General features: G+C 28.3%; 1 protein-coding gene across 1 annotated transcript in view; it reads right to left on the reverse strand.

Moving 5' to 3' along the window:
• Positions 1 to 2,789: 2,789 nt before the first annotated feature.
• LOC129910491 (probable chitinase 10) overlaps positions 2,790 to 21,100 on the reverse strand; it is a 53,599-nt gene continuing 35,288 nt past the window's right edge. The window contains exons 2-10 of the mRNA XM_055987894.1: positions 10,287 to 10,365; positions 7,402 to 7,925; positions 6,836 to 7,337; positions 6,570 to 6,778; positions 6,261 to 6,509; positions 4,682 to 4,787; positions 3,641 to 4,611; positions 3,297 to 3,498; positions 2,790 to 3,241 (exon numbers count right to left, since the gene is read on the reverse strand). Coding sequence (XP_055843869.1) covers positions 3,039 to 3,241; positions 3,297 to 3,498; positions 3,641 to 4,611; positions 4,682 to 4,787; positions 6,261 to 6,509; positions 6,570 to 6,778; positions 6,836 to 7,337; positions 7,402 to 7,925; positions 10,287 to 10,365 — 3,045 coding nt within the window. The 3' untranslated portion in view covers positions 2,790 to 3,038. The remainder of the gene's footprint in view (positions 3,242 to 3,296; positions 3,499 to 3,640; positions 4,612 to 4,681; positions 4,788 to 6,260; positions 6,510 to 6,569; positions 6,779 to 6,835; positions 7,338 to 7,401; positions 7,926 to 10,286; positions 10,366 to 21,100) is intronic.

Raw genomic sequence — 21,100 nt, forward strand, 5'->3', positions numbered from 1 at the left:
GATAAAGGGCTCATTTTATAGATAATTAAAAGTGCTATAATTCATTCTTTAAGAAAATCCCAAACAAATAAAAAGTTCTTCAGATATTTGAAAAAATGTCATATTGTCTTAACCTTGCGAGAAGAACCCGGACTTTGACCGACTATAAAATTGAATTTAACTAACTCACGGAATTCATTTGTATATAATTTTTTAGATAATTTAATTGATAATAAGTTTATCCTCGGACATTTTTGGTTTAAATGAGTTAAAATGGAGTTATAAAATAAAAACGGCACCGACCTCTTTTCCAAGATGGCGGCTGTTCCCGATATCTTATCATCCCAAAAAATTCACTTTTACGATAAGGACATTCACCTAAACACGTTCCATGAAAAAAATTTGTCCCGCGAAAAGTGCAATTTGATTTACTAATTTGCCTGAGCTATTTTGTTTCAAACTCATTAGAGTATTTTTTTCGTTTTTCAAGAGAAACTTTTCTTTGGTCGCGGATTTTACAAGAATTGTTTTTCAGGCCATTGAAAACAGTAAAAGAGTTGGTATTAAATGTTCTTCTATGCAATAGACCAAAGCTAATGGCTCTCTGTCCATCCATTCGACCCGAATTTATAAAAATGCACATACACAAAATTGCACAAAAGGCCATAAGGATGCAAATAAATTTTTTTGTTTGTCATATTTAGTTTATATTAAATCAATCCCTCGAAGTATGTTTACTTTAAAAGTCTAAAAGTTACCAATTAATACGATTTTATCGAGTTTTAAAAACTTGCTTTTAACTAAAAAAGTCAAAAATTTAGAAAAAGTGCTAATTTTTGAATAGGTACATTTAAGTTGTTTCTTGACAAAAAAAATTAAAAATTGCATATTATCAAAGGATTTTACCTCTACTTCATTTCATTAGTACAAAGTTTGGACGTCCCGGCTACATACACAAAATGCCCCTTGATTTAGTAAAAAAAAATAAAATTGTCAATTTTTTAACTTTTTTTTCTTTGATTTTAGGTTAGAATTTTAGTCAAAAATAATTTTTAAAATTTTTTAACCATCTTAACTTGACAGAAAATTTAATTTGCTATGAAAAGTGTCTTTGAACCATTTCAAAGTCAGGCTTGGTTTTCGAGTTAAATCAAAAAAACTGAAAAGTGACCAGTGTTGCCGTTTTCTCAGAAATGCACCAATGGATTTAGTAGCACTTTTGGCTGGAGTATTCTTGTATGCCAAGGAATCATAATCGCCAATAAAAACTCTTGAACGAATTTGTTCCATCCAAAAGGGTCTATTCAATAGACTATATGATTTCTTAAATTTTTTAAAATAACTATTGTTACTATTTTAACAACTTAGACACGTAGTCTGTAGTTGAATAAATAAATAAATAAATAAATAAATAAGATGTTTTTTTTTTCCACTTTCATATCATTTTATTAAAAAAAACACGTGAATGAGTATTAATTTTTTTCGCTTATTATTAAAGCCCTCAAAAAAATAAGTTTTTTTTTTTATAAAAAAGACTACTAAAAGTAAAAAAAAATAAACTGAGTGAATTTCAAAAAAATATATGAATATATTTGTTGTGAAAATTTTATTTATTATTTATTATTTGGGTTTAAAGTTTAAATTTTACACAAAATTTCACGAAAATATGCCTCCCCCTAGACTAAACATCGGGTCACCGTGACGAATGTGTAACATTTTTTTCAGTATTGAAAGTTGAAACAAATTAACCGATCATACAAAATTCTATTGGTGACCACACAATAAAACATCTGTTGACAATGTATTGAACTTTAAACTAATAAAATTAGTAAACATAAATTTTGATATGTGTATCAAACTTAGTGAAAGACAGAGGACCACTTAATGTGGTAACGATTTATAAAAATTGTTTAAACAGAAAAGAAAGAGGCTCAAAATTTACCACCGCTCACCTGTTGACATTAAGTAAAGAACATGTTTTAAAAAAAGGAATATTAAAATAATTGATAGTACAAATAAAGCCAAAGTTTTAATTTTTTTTTTCAATTTCTTTATTTGTATATTTTTCTTTCTCTATAAAATAAAATCTATAATACAACTTCATTAAAACATAAAAATAAAAAAAATTCATAATATAAAAAAAATAAATTTTACAAACAAATTTCAAGTACAAAAGGATAATCATTAATAAATCGTAAAAGAAAAGAAATAGATTTCTGATTTAATTTTCCAATAAGAAAAAATTTAAAAGGAGTTAACTGCAAAAGTATAACAAAATTAAAATTGTTAAATATTTCACCAGAAGAAATAATTAAAAAAACATAGACAAATAATAGTTTTTTGTAAGAATTTAAAATTTTTTCGAAGATTATCACAGATCCTTATATAAAAGAACACTTTTACATATTAAATTATATATTTTTTTTTTGTTAAAGAAAATAATAAATTTTGACACAAAGTTAAAATAAAAAATTAATAATTTAGAAGATACCAATAAATTTTTAGAAGATTAAAGCGGCAAAGAAAAGGCAAGTTTTTTTTTTACTGTTAAATATTGTTTGTTGTTAAAAATTTGCAATTATCCTTTTTGTTTAAAATAAAAATTTTAATAATTTTTTACAATAAAATAATTAATTTTTAATTCTGTATTTTATTTTTTTTTTGTAAACTACTTAAAAATATTTTTTTATTACAGAAAGAAAATATAAATTCCATCTTTGAAAAAAGACATTTTTGTATATTATATCCTTTTTCACATTATGTATATAAAAAAAAATTATAACTTAATATTTATCATCTCTCGTAACAAGTTTTATTTTTAAAATGTCTTCCTATTTATTTGTTCAACAAAAATAGAAAACCTTAAAAAATGGGCAGGACAAAAGGCAGCATCCTTGATTGCTTATTATTTTTTGTTAAATATTTTTTTCGTTTGTTTTTTTTTTTATTTTCTAAGCTTAGATGTGTATTTTTTGTTTTGTTTTATATTTCATATTTGTTTCAAGGTGGTGTGTGGAAGGTATTATTAATAAAATTAATTATTGGATTAAATTAGTTCTTCATGGAGCCGGTGTCACTGTATTACAACCTTCAACATTTTCCGGCCAATCACAAACATTCTCAGAAGGATTAAATACTAAATTGGCAGGACATGGCATATGATGTTTACGTTCACCCTCACACATGTAATAGTGTGTACAATCTTGGAAATCCTTGTGGTAGCTAATGTGACCATCTTCTTCTTCACAAGTTACTTCATGAGCTAATAAAAAAGGATATTTAAAAAAAATCCTTAAAAATCTTTTGTTTAAACTTACGATCTTTGGTAGTGTAAGCTCCTCGAGGATTGTAAGACTCATAGGGTCCATCATATTCCAAATACACTTTGTAGTCATTTAGCTCATCCTTGAGGGCATTCAAAAGTGGATACTTGCCACCTCCGCAACGACCCGAGAAATCATCCATATCCACTGACCAAACCATAATTCCACCAAATCCTTGTTCCTTAAGCCATTCCATCTAAAATCAAATTAAATTTTTCCTTACAAAAACTGTTCATTTTGCATGCTTAACAATATTGCTTCTATAAAGCCTTACAAAAGCTAAAAAAAGCACCTGTAAAGCTTTACAGAAGCAAATTTTTTTTTTATGGACAACCTACCTTTGTCTTAAGTGACCTTTCATCATCAAATCCTACCCACTGGTTGCCTCTATAAGCAAACGGAACCTGTTGCTCCGAATCCCACACCAAAGTCGTATTTTCTGCCGCCATAAACGCACAAACTTCATAATAGCTCATGAATCCAGATTCATTTGTGAATTTTCCAGGCTTTCCTCCACCAGAAGCCGGCGAACCAATATCAAATTGTGTCTCATTGACCAATTCAAATGATCTTCCATAAGTTGGCATACCAATAAGAAGCTTCTCTTTTGGAGCACCCTGTTTAACCCATTCCCTAGCACTGAAATCAACAGTAAGTTTCTTCTGATAGCCAGTGGCAGCCTCGAGAGGGTATAGCGGTGAATTGTGACCAACAGTACGTTCCCATTGTCCATGGAAGTCATATGTCATAACATTGATAAAATCAAGGTATTTCGAAATTTCCGGAACATCATATCCAGCTGCAATAGCTTCAAATGAAGCTGGCACAGCTGCTGTCAATAAAAGTCTAGGCTGTCCTGAAGATTTGGCTTCACCTTCAAAGGCTACTCTCAATTCTCTCAGAAGATTGACATAAGCAGCTCTATCATCGGCACCACGTGGATACTCCCAGTCAACATCGAGTCCGTTAAATTGATATTCCCGAAGGAATTCGATAGCTTCATAGACAAATTGATTCATTCGGAAGACATTCGAGGTCAACTCTTTGAATGGTGTTGATCCAAATGCCCATCCACCGATAGCCAAAAGGACTTGCAAGTCTGGATTAGCCTCACGCAGAGCGATAACTTTTTCATATTCTTCTGGATCATCATCACGGGCTTCACTGAGAATGTGATCTTTAAGGGTAGCAAAGGCATAGACAACATGAGTACAGAGCTTAGGATCGACATCTTTGGGCTCGAATTTTCCAGCACCAGGACGTTTAGCTGACCAACTTGTAAGATAACAGAAGACTTGAGCTGGACGGGCTGCAATATAAGAACAAGTTTAAATAGTTAAAAAAAGATTTTCAGGTTTTTCGTTTTTTTGGTTACTTACATTTCTTATCGATTGTGGCCAGACCTGACTTAACCTTGATTTTTGGTTTACGGACCTTCTGAAGGACTTCGGAAACATCAATTTTGATTGGTTCAGGTAGTTCTTCCTACAAAACAAACAAACAAATTAGAATTTTCAAAGATTCATTAATTTTCGAAAACTGTAAGAATTTTTATCATCTGGTTTTCAACACTTGATTAAAAATTAGTTGGGATATTGAATTTAATTACCAAAAGTAGTACCTACTTGATATCGTAAAACAAAAAAAAAAAAACAAGTTAAAAATTTTTTAGTTTAAAAATTATTTTTTCAAAAACTGTACCACATTTTAGCATTTTGCTTTCAGTAATTGATTTAAAATTGATAAGGAAATTGAATTTCATTACCAAAAGCAATTCTTGATATCGTAAAATCCAAAAAAAAAAAAAAAAAATAAAGTTGAAATAAAAATATAAAATAAGTTAAGAATTTTGAGTTTAAAATTTATTTTTTCAAATACTGTACGATATTATATTAGCATCAGTTTTTTTTTTTACTTTATTTAAAAATAAATAAAGTAAAAAATATCTAAAAATAAAAAAAAAATTTTCAGAAAACTACGATACTTAAGCATCTGGTTTTCAGTAATTAATTTTAAATTGATTATGAAATAGAATTTAGTTACCAAAAACAATGATGATGTTGTAAAATTAAAAAAAAATTAAAGTTAAAAAAAAATAAAAAAAAGTAAAAAATTTTGAATTTAAAAATTTATTTTTTTCAAAAACTGTTTTTCAAAAAATTAGTTAGCAAACACAATTTTATTACCAAATGCACTGCTTGATATCGTAAAATTAAAAAAAAAATAAAGTTAAAAAAAAAGTCAAAGAAAATTTTAATTTAAGAACATTTTTCCAAAACTGTAGCACATCATCTGGTTTTCAGTTATTGATTTAAAATTGAATTTAATTACCAATAGCAATTCTTAAATAAAAAAAATAAAGTAAAAAAAAAAATTTACAAATTTAAAAAATTATTTAAAAATTTAAAAAAAATTTAAAAATTTAAAGTTAAAAAAAATAAAAAAAATTAAAATTTTTAATTTAAAAATAATTTTTTCAAAATTTTGAATTTAAAAATAATTTTTTCAAAATCTGTACGACATTTAAGCATCTGGTTTCAATATTTGATTGAAAATTATTTATGTAGGAAATAAAATTTTATTACCAAAAGCAGTGCTTGATATCGTAAAATTAAAAAAAAAAATTTCATAGAAAATTTTAATTTAAAATTATATTTTCAAAAACAGAAGCCATTAAAGCATCTGGTTTTCAGTTATTGATTTAAAAATAAATTAAAAAAAAAAAAATTGAAAAAAAATTTAATTCAAAAATTATTTTTTTCAAAAACTTTTTACTAAAACAACGTTATTTGAAAAAATAAATTATTGAATAATAGGTTGCTGGTTTAAAAAAAGATATATTATAAGATTGTAGGTGTTGCCATTGTATTTTAAATTTTTTTTTCTGCAGTAAAAAATTTAAAAAAATTCCATTTCTCGAATTATGTTGAAAACTTGCAACCATCCCTTTCGACTTACCTCTTCTTCTTCCTCTTCAAATTGCGAAGCAACTTCTGACCAATTAACATCCTTAGCTTCTTTGCCTCTTGAAATTCCCAACAATTCTTCCCTCATTGCTCCAATCAATGGATATTTAACATTTCCTCCACAAACATCACCCTTAAAATCATCCATATCAACAGTCCAGACCATAGCACCACCATAACCGTTTGTCTTGACCCAATTCATTTTGTTTCTAATCGAACGTTCATCATCGAAACCAACCCACTAATAGGTAAAAATGGGTTTCATTAGATTCAGAATAAACAAATTTGAAAAACTGTATACCTGATCTCCATGAACCATGTATGGCACCTTCATTTCTTCATCCCAAACATAGACACCTCCATTCAACAACATTTCACAAATTTCATAATAAGCCAAGAAACCACCTTCTTTAGTGTAGACACCTTCCTTACCACCTCCTGAAGCTGGAGAATTGACACCATGTTTGCTAGGATTGGCCAGAGTAAAGGACCGTCCATAAGTTGGCATACCTAGGAAAAGAATTTTTAGACTTTTCAAGCTTCTAAACGGTTTTGAGTAAAACCTACCAATAATCATTTTTTCTTTAGGGGCACCCATTTTAACCCAAATACTGGCGGCATTATCAACAGAAAGTTGCTTCCTCCATTCAGAGTCACTGGAGTGTGAGTACAGTGGGGCATTATGACCGGTTTCACGTTCCCATTTTCCATGGAAATCGTAAGCCATCAAGTTGATGAAATCAAGATAGCTTGCCACAGCAGGGACATCATATCCAGCTCGAATGTTATCAGGACCAACAGGTACAGCAGCAGTAAGTAATAAACGGGCCTTCTTTAATTCTTGAGCTTCAGCTTCAAAAGCTTCACGAAGTTCCTTCAGAAGAAGGACAAAGTTCTTTTTGTCATCAGCGCCTTTAGGGTATTCCCAATCCATGTCGAGACCATCAAAATTCCTCTTCCTTAAGAATGGAATTGCTGAGTAAATGAATGTTTGTCGAGTGTACCTTGTGGCAGACATATCCTTGAACTTTTGTGTACCGAATGACCAACCTCCAATAGCTAAAAGGATCTAAAAAAAACACCAGAGAAGCCATTAAAATTTCAACTTCTTCCAATCATCAATAAAAACTAACCTTCAATTTAGGATTGGCCTTCTTAAGGGTCATCATTCTGTCGTAAAGTCCAGCAACACCATCTTTTGTCTCATCGTTGCTCTCATACGAACTTAGTTTACCCTTTTTCAACCAACCAAAGGCAAAAATAATGTGCGTACATAAATCGCTGGGAATATCTTCGGGAACGAACTTGCCAATTTTAACACGATACTGTGACCAGTTTGTGTAGTAGCAAACGATCTTTTTGCCATTGCTGTCCGGATCGGTGGTAAGTTCGATCTTTGATCTTTTGCCACTTTTTAGTGAGTTGAGTGCAACAAGTGATGAAGCTGCTCCGGCGGCTGCAAGTGCAGTTCCGCCACGTACCTTTGACTTGGAACGCACACGAAGACCGCGCACTGATGATGGTGCGGTTTGTTGGTCAATACGATCTTGTGCGGAGGATGATGGTGATTCGGACTTCTTGGCCGCTATAGTGTTTGTCCTTGACCCAGTTGTAGTTGGTGCTGTTGTTGTTGTTCGACGGGCTCTTCTTCGTTTGGCTATAGGTATGCAAAAACAAAAAAAATGATAAAGAAGAAAGAAAGAGAGAACAAAGAAAATGGGTAAGTTTGTGTATTTTTGTACAGTTGTCGAGCTAAGATAGAAGCTTGCACGATCTTTTTCGTTTGTTTCAACAACAAACCGTGACTTTTTTTTTTTTTTTACTGTGCTGTGGTCTTATGATTTACTATGTTATGATGATAGTGCGGCAGCAGTCTAAGCTGAAGAATATAACTGGCTTTAAGCCATAGAGCCTCGTTTTGACATAATGGCAGACGCGTGAGCATTTTAATGAAACCACTAGGTTGGTTTAGATTTATGAGAGCATTAAGCAATTGTAAGTATATTATTGCAGTGTAGGTTTTTATTATGGAGCTGCATTTTTATTTGCTTTTTTGCTTTTTGATTATTGGTTTGTTTATAGTTGGCAATGGTTCATTGGAAATGAGCCAAATTTGCTAATAGTCTGGGGATAAGTATAGGGTAGGTAAAGCTGATTTTAATAGCTTAGTCACGTTTAAGTTTGAAATTTTAAAAGGCTCTTAGGGAAGTTTTATATAGCAAAAGTAGGAGAGGTAGGTACTATCCCTTTTGTGGAGGTTTTAACAGTCTAAGTCTAAGTTTGTTAGATAAAATAAGAGTTTTATGATAATGAACGACCTAAACTGAGGCATTATGAATGATGCAGCATCTTTGATAAAGTCGTGCAATAGCTATTATTTTGAGTGGAAAAGAAGATAATTAAGTTTTGTATAAGATTATTAAATGAAACAAACATCGATATGTTTAAAGTAGGACATTTAAAAATAATTGGTATACAACACTTATTTTAAGCAATTTCCTGCTTTGTCTTAACTTCTGTTCTATAAGACGATCTCTAAACAAGTTTTTCTATTTTTTTTCTGCAAAATCTAACTACTATTAAGTTGAGTCATTATGATGGTGCGTTGATTTTGGGAAAAAGTCAAAATTGTATCCTTTTTTTAATTCAATTTGAAAAAATGGCGAATATTTTCAAATTTGCAAGAAATGTTTTGCAATTTGCTAATTATCAGAGCAACTCACAAATTATTTGCTATCATTTTGCTTAAAGACAATGTTCTCGCAAATAGAATTGCGACTACTGCAACATATTCGCAAGGTGTTTGTAATGTTTGCAACACCAATTGCAAATATTTGTGAAAAATTTAGAATATGTATTTTAAAATTTTCAAAAATGTTTCGCAAGTTGTGTACACGTGTTCAGACGATTTGCGAATCATGAAAAAAGGTCACAGAAATAAAATATTGATATTTGCTCAATAATAAAATGCGAACCTACTGCAACATAATTTAAGGTTTAAGGTTTTTGTGATGTTCACTATCCTAATTGCAAATGTTTTCAAGTGCATAGAAACTATAATTAAGTATTATTAATGGAAAGATTTGGAATGATTGATTTGTGGAATAGCAAACAGAGTGGAAGGTCGCAAGTGTTCACATATAATTTGCGATAGAGTTAAATATCCATTTGCAATCTTCTAAATCACAAGAAAATGGAGTTTTGCGAACGTTTGCGATTTTTTTTAAATAATAAATATTAGTAAATGTGGAAGGATTTTTCGCAAATGGAAAAATTTACAAAAATGTATTTCCCTGCATTTCTTAAAAACTCGCAAATTTTCACCCGCAAGTGAAAAGATTTGTGACAAAAGTGCAGTTTTGCAAATCATACGATCTGCGAAGATTTGCAAATTGAATATAACCAATAAGTTAGTTTAGTTTACTTTGTGAAAATTTATTATACTATTCAAAGTTATTGCAAACTGTTTGGATGCTTGCAAAGATGCGTAAGTGATGAGAGAAATTGCAAAAAAAAATGACTTGTGAACTTGCTAACTATCGAATAATGGTCTTTAAAGTTTTGTGAACCATTCTTCAGTAATTCCGCACCTTTCAGGTTGATTGATTTCACCTACCATACGTCGTTTCTTCCTGAGTTCCGGAGAATACTGTATTTGATGGTTCATAACGGCGTAATTGAAAAAAAATGGAAATTCAAATTTCACACCACACCCACTCTTTTTACATTTTTTGGTTTCAAAAAACAAAATCTGGTTTCTGCATTTTGTTTTTAAATGCTTTGCCATTGTTATGCCGTTTATTGTTTATGTTTATTGTTGTTATTGTTTAACTAGATTTTGGCATCGCAAAAAAACAAATTCTGACTCATTTATTTATTATTTTTCGATTTAATTTAATTTGCAATTTTAATAAATATTTCAATTTTATGATGTTTTTGCAAGTAATTCAGACACAACCAGTTTTTAATATTGCTGTTTATTTATTTTTTTTTATTTCAAAAATATCCTTGAACTCACCTTGTGCACTGTCGGTATGTGATAGCAGGACAACTAATATACACACAATTAAGGCCAATTTTATCAGCCGTGGGGGTAACTGTAATAAAAAAGAAAACAAATTGCTTAGAATCAATTTTAAATTAAAATTGCGATCTGAATAAAAAAAATAATAGGTATACAAAAAAATATTTTAAAAACCGTTACGTGATGAAAATAGACGGTTTTTTGTTCCAGAAATGTTGATCTTTAAAGAAATCTTTCTTGGATGGATCCTTATTTATTTTCCCGTTTATTCCCCGACAAACAATTTTGGTTCTATAAAGCTTTACAAATGCAATTGTTGCTTCTGTAAAGCATTATAGAAGCAAAATTGTTAGTAGGGTCAATATATTTATTTTTTGTTTTTCAAATTATGTAGGTATTATATAAAGAATAAAATCATCATTTCTGTTACAATTTTTATGTAAGTACTTGTTGTATTGTATAGCAAGTGGCAATAGTACAATGGAAATAGTGCTTGGTTTCTAGTCTGAAAATGTGGGGATTTGAGCTAAACTATTTTAAATTTAACCTGCAAACTTTCAATCTACTTTGGGTTGGGGTCAAAATTCTGCTTTTCAAAAATCTGCTTAGTTCTGTTTTACAAAATACTGTTTAAAAAATTAAATAAAGAGTTTGGAAAATGTTAAAGAGCACGCGTTTTTTAACATTTCTCAAACCCTTTTTATAATGTTTTGCAGAATTTTGTAAAATTACCTTTTCGCAAAGTTTGCTGCTTTATTGATTAGGTAATTATTTTATTTGTCACTTTTTTTGACATTCATTTACCATTCATTTCAACATTAAACATTTTCGAAAAATAATTAAAAATTTATTAATTTATTTCAAAAAATAAAATTGAATTACATTAGTGTGGCACATTTGCTATGAAAAAAGAAAAAAACAGAATTAGTAAAAATATATACTGGCAGAGTTTTGAGAAGTAGAATTTTAAAAATTAACAAAAAAAAAAAAAAACAGAATTTGCGTTAAAAAAGCAGAATTTGAAAGATAAGAATTTTGAAGTCAGAATTTTTACTTATCTACTTTATTAGCAAAAATTCTCTACTTTCCGTTTTTTCCTTCTAAATAGTGCCGTTTCATTTGGATCTAAACAAATTTGTTTTACGCACACTTTACAAAAAAATATTTGAGGTCAAATAAAAACAACTTAAAATCATTAAACATTAAATTCAAAAATAATAACTATTGTTAATGATCAAATCAACACCGAAAATTCTAATTTCTGAAAAAAAAAAAAAATACCTATACAATTAATCTTAACCTTACCTACACCAAAAATAAATTATTTTTGAACAATTTGTTCCATAAAAAAAAAACTTTTATTGCTATAATTGTTACACTAGAATTCCCAAATTATAATAAAACCTTACAATAAGCAATTCAGAAAAATAAATTACCGAAAAAAACCTTTTCAAGTATTCTCTCATTAGCGACTTTCAATTAGATCGCTTCAAAAAGACAAGAAGAAGTTATTATTCCATTCGAATGCTTCTATTCAAGGTTCAGTGTGTTTGCCCTTAACACTTTGAGGACATCATAAAACCAAATTAACTAAATTCAGTACCACACATCAAATGGCACTGACCTACATCACACTAATTGGAGTTCGCGTACTATTTACTCATATATCCCCCTAGATCTCGCAAACTCTATATAATTAAGTGTTTTAACCTTAGAGATACTTATAATGATTATAGAAAAAGACACAATATCACTGCTGTCTATCCAAGTGAATGCAATTGAGTTGAATGACACGATAATTTCACAATACTGACACTTTTGAGCCGTGAAGCATGTGTGCCTGTCTAATAGTTATATATCCGTCCAAGTGCATTTATGTGCACCCTCATTATGTCGTGCTTCATTTAATTAAAAACAATTAAAAAAATTTTATTTTTCAAGTACCTACACTGTGCTCTATCCATCCATCAGATCTTTAATACTTTTTGTTTTTATTTGAAAACCAAAACGCATGCAATCTGATTTTTACCTTTAAAATAAAAAAAACAAAAAAACAAAAACGACTGCGATATGGATGATGATTGATGACGACGACAACAGAAACGACAACGACGAGCAACACCGTGAAGGTCTTCGACGACACGTGAAATCGTGACTTAGCCAAGTTGTAAACCTTTTTTTTTTTTGGTTTCTTTGTTATTTTCCCAGATGGATCAACTAACTATATATACAAAAAAATGCCCCTGGGTTTTGTTGCATTCAAATTGTTGATATGCATTTTTATGCCGTAGGGATTCAAAATAAATTTTTCATTCTGGACTGGAACTTTGTTTGAATTTTTTGTGTTGTGTTGAAATGTGTCAATGTACCCTGAGAGCTTAAAGCAATCTAATAAATAACTCAGGGACTGCAGCACTTCGTATAGGTACCCTCGGACTCGGTTAGATCGAAATCTTTCAATCGCGACTTTGCGAGGTACTGCTTTTGTTTAGTTGCACATTTTTTTCTTGTGTTTGTATTGCTACAGCTTCTGCAACGAAATCAACACAATGAGTTGTTTGCTAAGTTTTGTCAAAAGACTTTCAAAATAGTTTGGAAACTATTTTTTAATAAGACAGAGTCTAAGTCTAATATTCTAATATACATTAAAGTTAATTTCTAAAAAATAAACAACAACTTTTATTCAATTTAAATAAAATCGGTCCTCATTAAAGACTCTCATTTTTCTTCCCAAACCAAAAACAACTTTAAATATTTCAACTCACTCTTCAGATATATTAGATCCTATGAATTGAAGATTTTTAAATTGAATGCAACTGCGACATACATTCTCTAATAAAATTTATGATAATCGTGACTATACTTTGTATATTGCGCTACTTTGTCTGGTTTGGAATTTGAAATAAAATCGAAAGCTGTCTGGTCTCTGGTGTGACTATTTTGAACTCATCCTTATAGGAGTGATAGCTATAAACAAATATGTACACAGAAATTGGTTGAGTTTAAGACTCGTAGGAGGTTTTGTTTTGATCAAAGACAGATCCATAAATTTCAACTTTTTTATACAGCAGCAATGTTTGTTCTTTTATTGTTCTATGTCATGTTTTCATTTAAAATTTTTTTCAATTAAAAAAAAAAAATTAATGCTAAGCAACCCTACTGCCTTATATTTCTTTATTATACCTAATTACAAAAATTCTTTACTTTATAACTTCTCGTGGGGCACTGGCATCTTTTGGGGGCCCCGGGTCAATAAATAGTTTGGTACGCTGTTGACGTCTGTGGCAACCACTTCATTCCATCCACGCTTCTGCAAATTTTGTATCTTCCTTACTTCCCAGCACATGAGGTTTCTATTTTCAATTGACTTGAAATAATTTGATTCTATGATTCTGGCAACCCTGTGAACATATTTATGTTTAAGCTGATCTAGTTATCTCTTAAGACTTGTTTGATAAGGTTTTTTTTTTGATACACAAGAGATGTAGAAATGCGAATAATGACTTTGGCAACCCTACAGCTTGAGCCGATTGTTTTTTTTTTTTTAATTTATGGTTATTAAACAATATACATACATATGTGTATTTACATATATGTACTCAATTTAGGGGTTGTATCCCTTATTTAATTTTTGACTTACGATAAGTTATGGCAACCCTTTTTAACTTAACACAGTTTTAGAAACTTGTACCTGATATTTAGAGGAGATACCAATTTTTGGCTTTGTACTAGTGATAGGAACTATCGAATAAAAAACTATCAAACTATCGATAGTTGTAAAATATTCATTCATTCGATAGTTTTAAATCATTCATTTAGTTACTATTTTCATTCGAATAGTTTTTTCACTCGATAGTTTTTTAATCGATAGTTTTTTCATTCGAATAGTTTTCTTAAACGATAGTTTTTACATTCCAATAGTTTTCTTAAACGATAGTTTTTTCATTTGCATAGTTTTCTTAAACGATATTTTCTTCATTTGAAAAGTATTTTTATTCGATAGTTTTTACATTCCAATAGTTTTCTTAAACGATAGTTTTTTCATTTCAATAGTTTTTATCCGATAGTTTATTCGATAGTTTTTATTAAAATCATTCGACAGTTCCCATCACTACTTTGTACTTTACCAAGAGTATTTGTTTTTAATCATTAAAAAAAAAATAATCTTAACGACCCTATAGATGTATCTTGAGTTTATTAGAATTTTTGTATGGTTAAAAAATTTCAAACTTTCATTTTATTTTATTAAACTTTCTTTTTTTTTTAATGTTTAATATGATTGGTTAGTTAACAACCCTTTTCTTACACTGGCGACGTTTTAAGTAATTTGGCAATTTTTTATGTTAACAAAAGCTCTATAATGATTAATCAATTTATGTTCTTTTAAGAGTAGTTATCCGTTTTTTCTTTAAAAATTGTTTTATTTTGTATGTTTGATGACACCTGGCAACTCTTTGTCCCCACTTTGAAAAAAAAAAACAACAACCAATATGCAGTTCCTTTTTTTTTAACAAGAATCCAATACTTTCTTCATTTATGATTAAAAAATTTAATTTAAAAAGTTTTATTTCAACTTAATTACATTTAATTAATTAAGTTTAAGTTTGACCAATAAATTGAATACTTCAAATTGACCTTAACCGAACTCGCTGAATAATAATGTTTTAAAGTGACCAAACTCAACTATACATCATCAGTATATTGAAGTAAAATTTATTTTACTCTTGTGTTTATTTTATTTTTTTTTTCTGAAGGCCGTGTATCATTAATGGCTAATTCAAAACATACAAAAAAAAACATGAAAATAATTTTGCTAAATTATTCATGGAACTATTGAATATTTTCGATATCCGGCAGATGTGGCTGTATGTATAAAAGATATAAACATTTATCTTTCATTAAATAGATATGCCAATAGGTACTTATACAATCAAAGAAACAAATAATCATAAGTCAAGATCAAGAGTTTTATGTTAATTTTTTGGAACAAAAAAATAAGTTCAAAAGTACCTACTTGATTGGTACTTAGAAAAATATTATAATGTATGTCTGCCAGCCTGGCTAAAGCGGTAAATACTTTGAAATCAAAGTGTGGCAATTATGTAATCTTTGAATTTTTGCTTGTTTTTAAAGTTGAACTCAACTTCTGTGCGCAATTTTTTTTTATTCTATTTTTTGGCCATTGTATATCTGGAGGCGCTCAAAGTCAGAATATGGCATAATAATTTAACATCTGGTGGTTGGCTTCATTTAAATGGCACATTCACTCTTATGTGCTGAAATTATTATTGTGTATAGGGTGGTACGGGGTTGTAAAAATATCAATTGAAAAAATTCCTTTGAAATAAAAAAAAATATTTATTGCAAATAAAAAATTTGCATTAAAAAATATATTTATTGCAAGTGAAAAAAAAAATTTGCATTAAAAAAAATTTATTGCAACTGAAAAATATTTGCATAGAAAATTAAATTTTTATTACACTTAAAAATATTTTGTATTAAAAAAAAAATTATAACAAAATTCAATGCAAAATGTGTGCATTAAATATATCTTTTTTAATATTAGTCGAATTTCTTACAATTTTGGAGATTTGACCATAAAATAAGCTATTTCAACTATAATATTGAACCTACTATATGGTTAAATAGCCCAAATTGTTAGAATTTCGACGTATGTATATTTAAAAAAAATATTTAATGCACAAATTTTGTATTGAATTTTGCATAACTTCTTTTTAATGCATTTTTTTTTATTTGCAATAAATATTGTTTATAATGCAAACACTTTTCTCTTGCAATAATTTTTTTAATGCAAAATTTATTTAATATTTTCTTATTTCTTATTATTTATTATTTTTTATTATTTTTTTTAATTTTTTTTTATGAAAACACTTTTCAGTTGGAATACAATTTTTTTGTTATGTAAATTTTTTTCAGATGCAATAAATATTTGTTTTTAATGCAAACATTTTTATTGCAATAAATGTTTTTATTTTTTTATTTATAAAGAAAAACAAGTGCATTAAAAATAAATTGCACGACTGGGGTCGCACGTACTTGCTCTTATGCTTAAAATAACTCTAATGTTCAATCGTTTTCTAAAATTTGATATTTTGAAGAAATTTCATAAGTATGTAAAAAAATAAAATCTGTTTTTATAATTAATAAAACACCGTTTTAAATGATCTTTTATAAAAAACGAAATATGCCATTTTATTTCTTGTATAAAAAGGTATTTTAAAAAAAAATTTTCGAAAATCGTTGGAGTCGTTTTTAAAAAAAAATAATTTTTTATATATAAAAATTTTCTAACATTTTTCAAAAAAAAAGTTGGTAGGTATGCCATTTTGAAGAAATAATTAATTTACACAAAAAATCGAAATTTCAAAATTTTTCGTGAACCCGTTTTGAAATATTTTTTAAAAATCCAAAAATGTGTTTTTTGAATTTTTTTTTAAATTTTAATATTATTTCTACTTAAACGCTTTTGTATAAAAAATTTCGTTGAAATCGGGTGAGTTTTGTACGAGATATTTAGAAACCAAAAAAACCGTTCTATGGCAGGCACCGTTTATAACCGTACAAAAAATATTTTTTTTATTTCCAAAGTTGGCTTTTATGTGTAATACTACACACAAAAATTTTAATCAATATCGTTAGAGCCGTTTTTGAAAAAAAATAACTTTTGTATTTCCGTTATATGGCAGGTACCGTTAGTTTTGGTCATAAAAATAAAATTTCAATTTCCCCTCTAGGGAATCACCCAATACTGCTAAATACCAAGTTTGAAGAAAATCACTTCACTCGTTTAGGCTCCAGCTCCAGATAGAGACAGACACACAGACAGACAGACAGACAGGTAGACAGAATTGCCGGACCCACTTTTTTGGCATTCTCCATCATCGTAATGTTACGTAAAATTGTTATCTCGAGTTCGATTTTTTTTACGAATCGTAAACTTGCCCTGTAGTACCTACCTACATATATCGCAAGTAAAAATGATTTTTGACAACCTGGGGTGGTATTAAAAATAAAGTTTTAAAAAATTTCTTTTTTTTAAATTTTATTGCTTAGTTTTGTCGCCATTTTGAAAATGTAATTAAAAATAGCTGGCAGACTTTTTGGATCCATTCTTCTGTGGACTTAATTTCTACAAACAAATATTATTTAACTCAGATATAAGCCATTAGTCGAAAATGACATTTTTTCCGAGTCACCCTGTAATTGTTTATTTTTTTTTTGTTCTCAACTGTTATGCGGTAGATTGACACCGATTTTCGTTTTTCTTTCCCTTTCGTTTTATTCTTCAGAGAAAAAAAAAAAACACAAACAATTCTTTTTGTTTTTTTTTTTGTCTTCTTTCAAACTTGATGATGGTAATTTGATAATTTGTTGCTGAAAGTGTTAGCTGAATGGTGTAATAAATCTTGACGTTCTCAACTTCTTTTGGCCAATTACTTAATTGGACGTTGAGAGTTGAGACTGAGAGGTATTTATTTTTTTTTTTTGAAAAAATGAAAACACAAGAACTCTTGAAATGATTGTTAGTTGGCTTTATCTCTATTTTTTTCTAAGCTTGGTATCTAGAACAGAAAAAAACGTCTCTATTATAATGATATAAACTGGTAGGTAATAAAACTAGAACAGAAAAAAACGTCTCTATTATAATGATATAAACTGGTAGGTAAGAAAAAAATATTGCATAAGAAAATGATGAAAGACACTGAGTTCGATTGTTCTTTGATGGCAGTCAACGAATGGCATTTTAGTATGCTTCTTTTGGTCTAATGACATTAAATTTTTGGCACAAATCCAAAATAACAAAACACACACAGAATTTGAAAGCCTTGAATTGAATTTTAAATTGATGGTAAAGTTACGGTTATGGAATAGAGTAAAGGTACTTCAAGTGGCACCTCTTACTGAATTTAAATTTATTTTTTTTTTATGTATACTTGCATGCATATTGAAGGTACCTATGCTGTATGTAAATAGAAAATTATATAGCAATATGAGTCAAAGAACGGATTTTATTTGCTAATCCTGATCACGTCGTTATGCGGAGGTAGTATTTCTTTGTTTTTGTTTTTGCGAATTCTAGTAGAAAATTTCGGGAATAGTTGTATTATTGATTAAGCCCTGATTTTTCAATCATCAGTTAGACTATCAGAGAAATAAATGTCAATATAAAAAAAACTTTTATTCCTAGTAATAAGCTCTACCTGAGGTTTATCTGACTATTGAAAAATTGGCCCTAAATTTATTGTAATTGATTGAAGTTTTTCGAAATTGGAATCTAACAGGAGAATTTAAATTCTATTTACAGTTAGAGTAATAAATTTCAGCTAAAAAAGTATATTTTTTCTGTACACTTTTTCAGCTGAAATTTACAATCGTAAATCTTATAATAATGCAATTTACTGCGAAATAATTCTTTTTATTGATCAATGGAGTCTAGTTAACTTGTTATAAATATATTGATGATAATGTAAGAATACAATTTTTTTCAAACTAAAAAATTTACTTATTAAAACAATGATACATACAAAAAATTTAAGCACTAAAAATTAAATGCTTCGAATGTTTTATATTTTTTTTTTACCGAAGATAATTACCATCGTTTAATTCATTTCTATATTTATGAAAGCAATATGAAATGCATGTGATTACCATATGTGCACAGAAGTAAAAAGGTATTTGCGTTTTGCGTTTATAAATCTTTGGCATTCATTATTTTTTATTGTTTTTTGAAAGTTGTACCTACAGACTTACGTGTCCATGCATTTATCATGAAATCACTCTTTCAGTTTCTATACCAAATGGAATTTGAACTAGATTCCATTAAAGTTCGCAGAAGTAATATAAGACCAAGTAGAAAAATGTTTGCATTAAAATACCTTATATATTTACAGTTAAACTATTAAAAAATTCAACTAAATTAAATCATAAATCATTTTTAAACTAAGCTTTTAGAAAAATTTAGCAATTTTATTTTAAATTTTATTGCTAATTAGTTAATAATAATGTACAAATAAAAAAAACATAATAATTCACCACCATGAATCGATCAAAGGACGAGCGAATTCAGAAGCCAACGCATTTACACGCTACGCCACCGAAGCCACTTAATCAGCGTTGTCTCAAATCAGGTTTCATCTTTGACCTAATCTCATGGATAGAAGGAGTTTTTGTTGCTCAACACTAAGTCCATATATGTTTTTTATTTAACACTTATACTATTTTTAATTAACAATTCGTTGACACTTAACATATTTTATATATTAAATATTAATTTTAATAGCCACACAAAATATTTTCTCCTTAAACAAAGAATATATTTTTGTTAATTTTACAAAATATAAAAAAAATCTCAATATTTTTTTTTTGTAACAATTTTATATTCGATCACTTTTTTTATTTCTTAGTACCAATTAAATTAAATACACGACTTGATCGCATAAACTGTTGTGATCATTCAAATAAAAAGTAGAAATTTAAAATGAAAAATTAAAACACTAAATTAGATTTTTAAATGATTTCTTTTTCTATAAATTTTTGAAAAATATCAAAAATACATAAATTTATTAATGTAACTTGAAAAAAAACTCAGTTATATTGGTCAATTTTAAGTTATTATCTGTTATCAAATATCTAAGCACATAATTTCGATAAACTAATTTTCGAAAAATTAAGTTTTCATAAAAAAAAAGAAAATTTAATTTTTTGAAAAAAAAGTAAAAATTCATTTTTATTACAATTGCTCTGATTATTTCAAGTGCAAATTTTAATCAAAATCGTCTTTTTTGAGGAAACAATAACTCAATTTTTATTTTCATAAAAATCATCACTAAATTTGAAGCAAATCCTGTCGACCCATTTAGGCAGGGCATACCGATGAATGTCATGAAAGTCTAAAAAATTAGTTTTGCAACATTCTTACTAAAACGGCTAGACCTTTTGAATTCGAATTAATATCCCTAAAATAATATAGTTTTGAAGGCTTAATTAAAAGATAATAATGCCTAGTTACTTGATTAGTACAAAAAGTTAGTCAAATATCATACTATTCATTTTTTTTTTGCAAAATATTTTTTTTTATGTTAATCCAGAAAGTGTTTTGTTTATTAGCTTAGAAGAAGTAGCATACATTATTGTTCTATAAAAAATTATTTTCCCAGTTGTCCGACTTTTTTTTGTGGTCATAGGCAGTGCATGTTACTTACATGTAACATGAGAGTTACACATTAGTTTTGCTATTTTTTATTTTGGAAAATAACTTTTTGCTATTCATATTTCTTAGTTGTGATGTTTTTGACACCATAATACTGAAAAAAAAAACATTTTTAAATTCAAAAGGGTTAATAGAGCTTAAAATTAACTTTTTTTTATGTCGAATTCGCTGGATTTGGAGGAAATTTGTAAAATGAGTTCGAAAATCTTTAAAAATAGATTTGTATTTATTGTAGGTACCTTGCTTAAGGATAGACGTGTGACTATGAACTTTTCACTAAAACTAGTTTCGAAAAAATTATTGAAAAACTCTTTATCGACGAATGATTTTTTTAAGGTGCCGATAAGATTGATTAAAATTTTAAATTTTCCTTGATATTAAAAAGATATCAATACCACTAAACAAATAAATGTCGAATTATTACACTGGTTAACAAAATAAAACTTTTATTTTGTTGCCGGAACAAAAAAAATACTTTTTTGAAGGTTTTCGGTGTGCTGAACTCGAATCTGTAGTCAGAAAAAATTAATCAGCTCCCGTTTTTGAAATATTACCGTTAGAAAATGCAGTAATTTGG

The sequence above is a fragment of the Episyrphus balteatus genome, chromosome 2 (assembly GCF_945859705.1).
Source record: "Episyrphus balteatus chromosome 2, idEpiBalt1.1, whole genome shotgun sequence".
Classification (NCBI taxonomy): Eukaryota; Metazoa; Arthropoda; class Insecta; order Diptera; family Syrphidae; genus Episyrphus; species Episyrphus balteatus.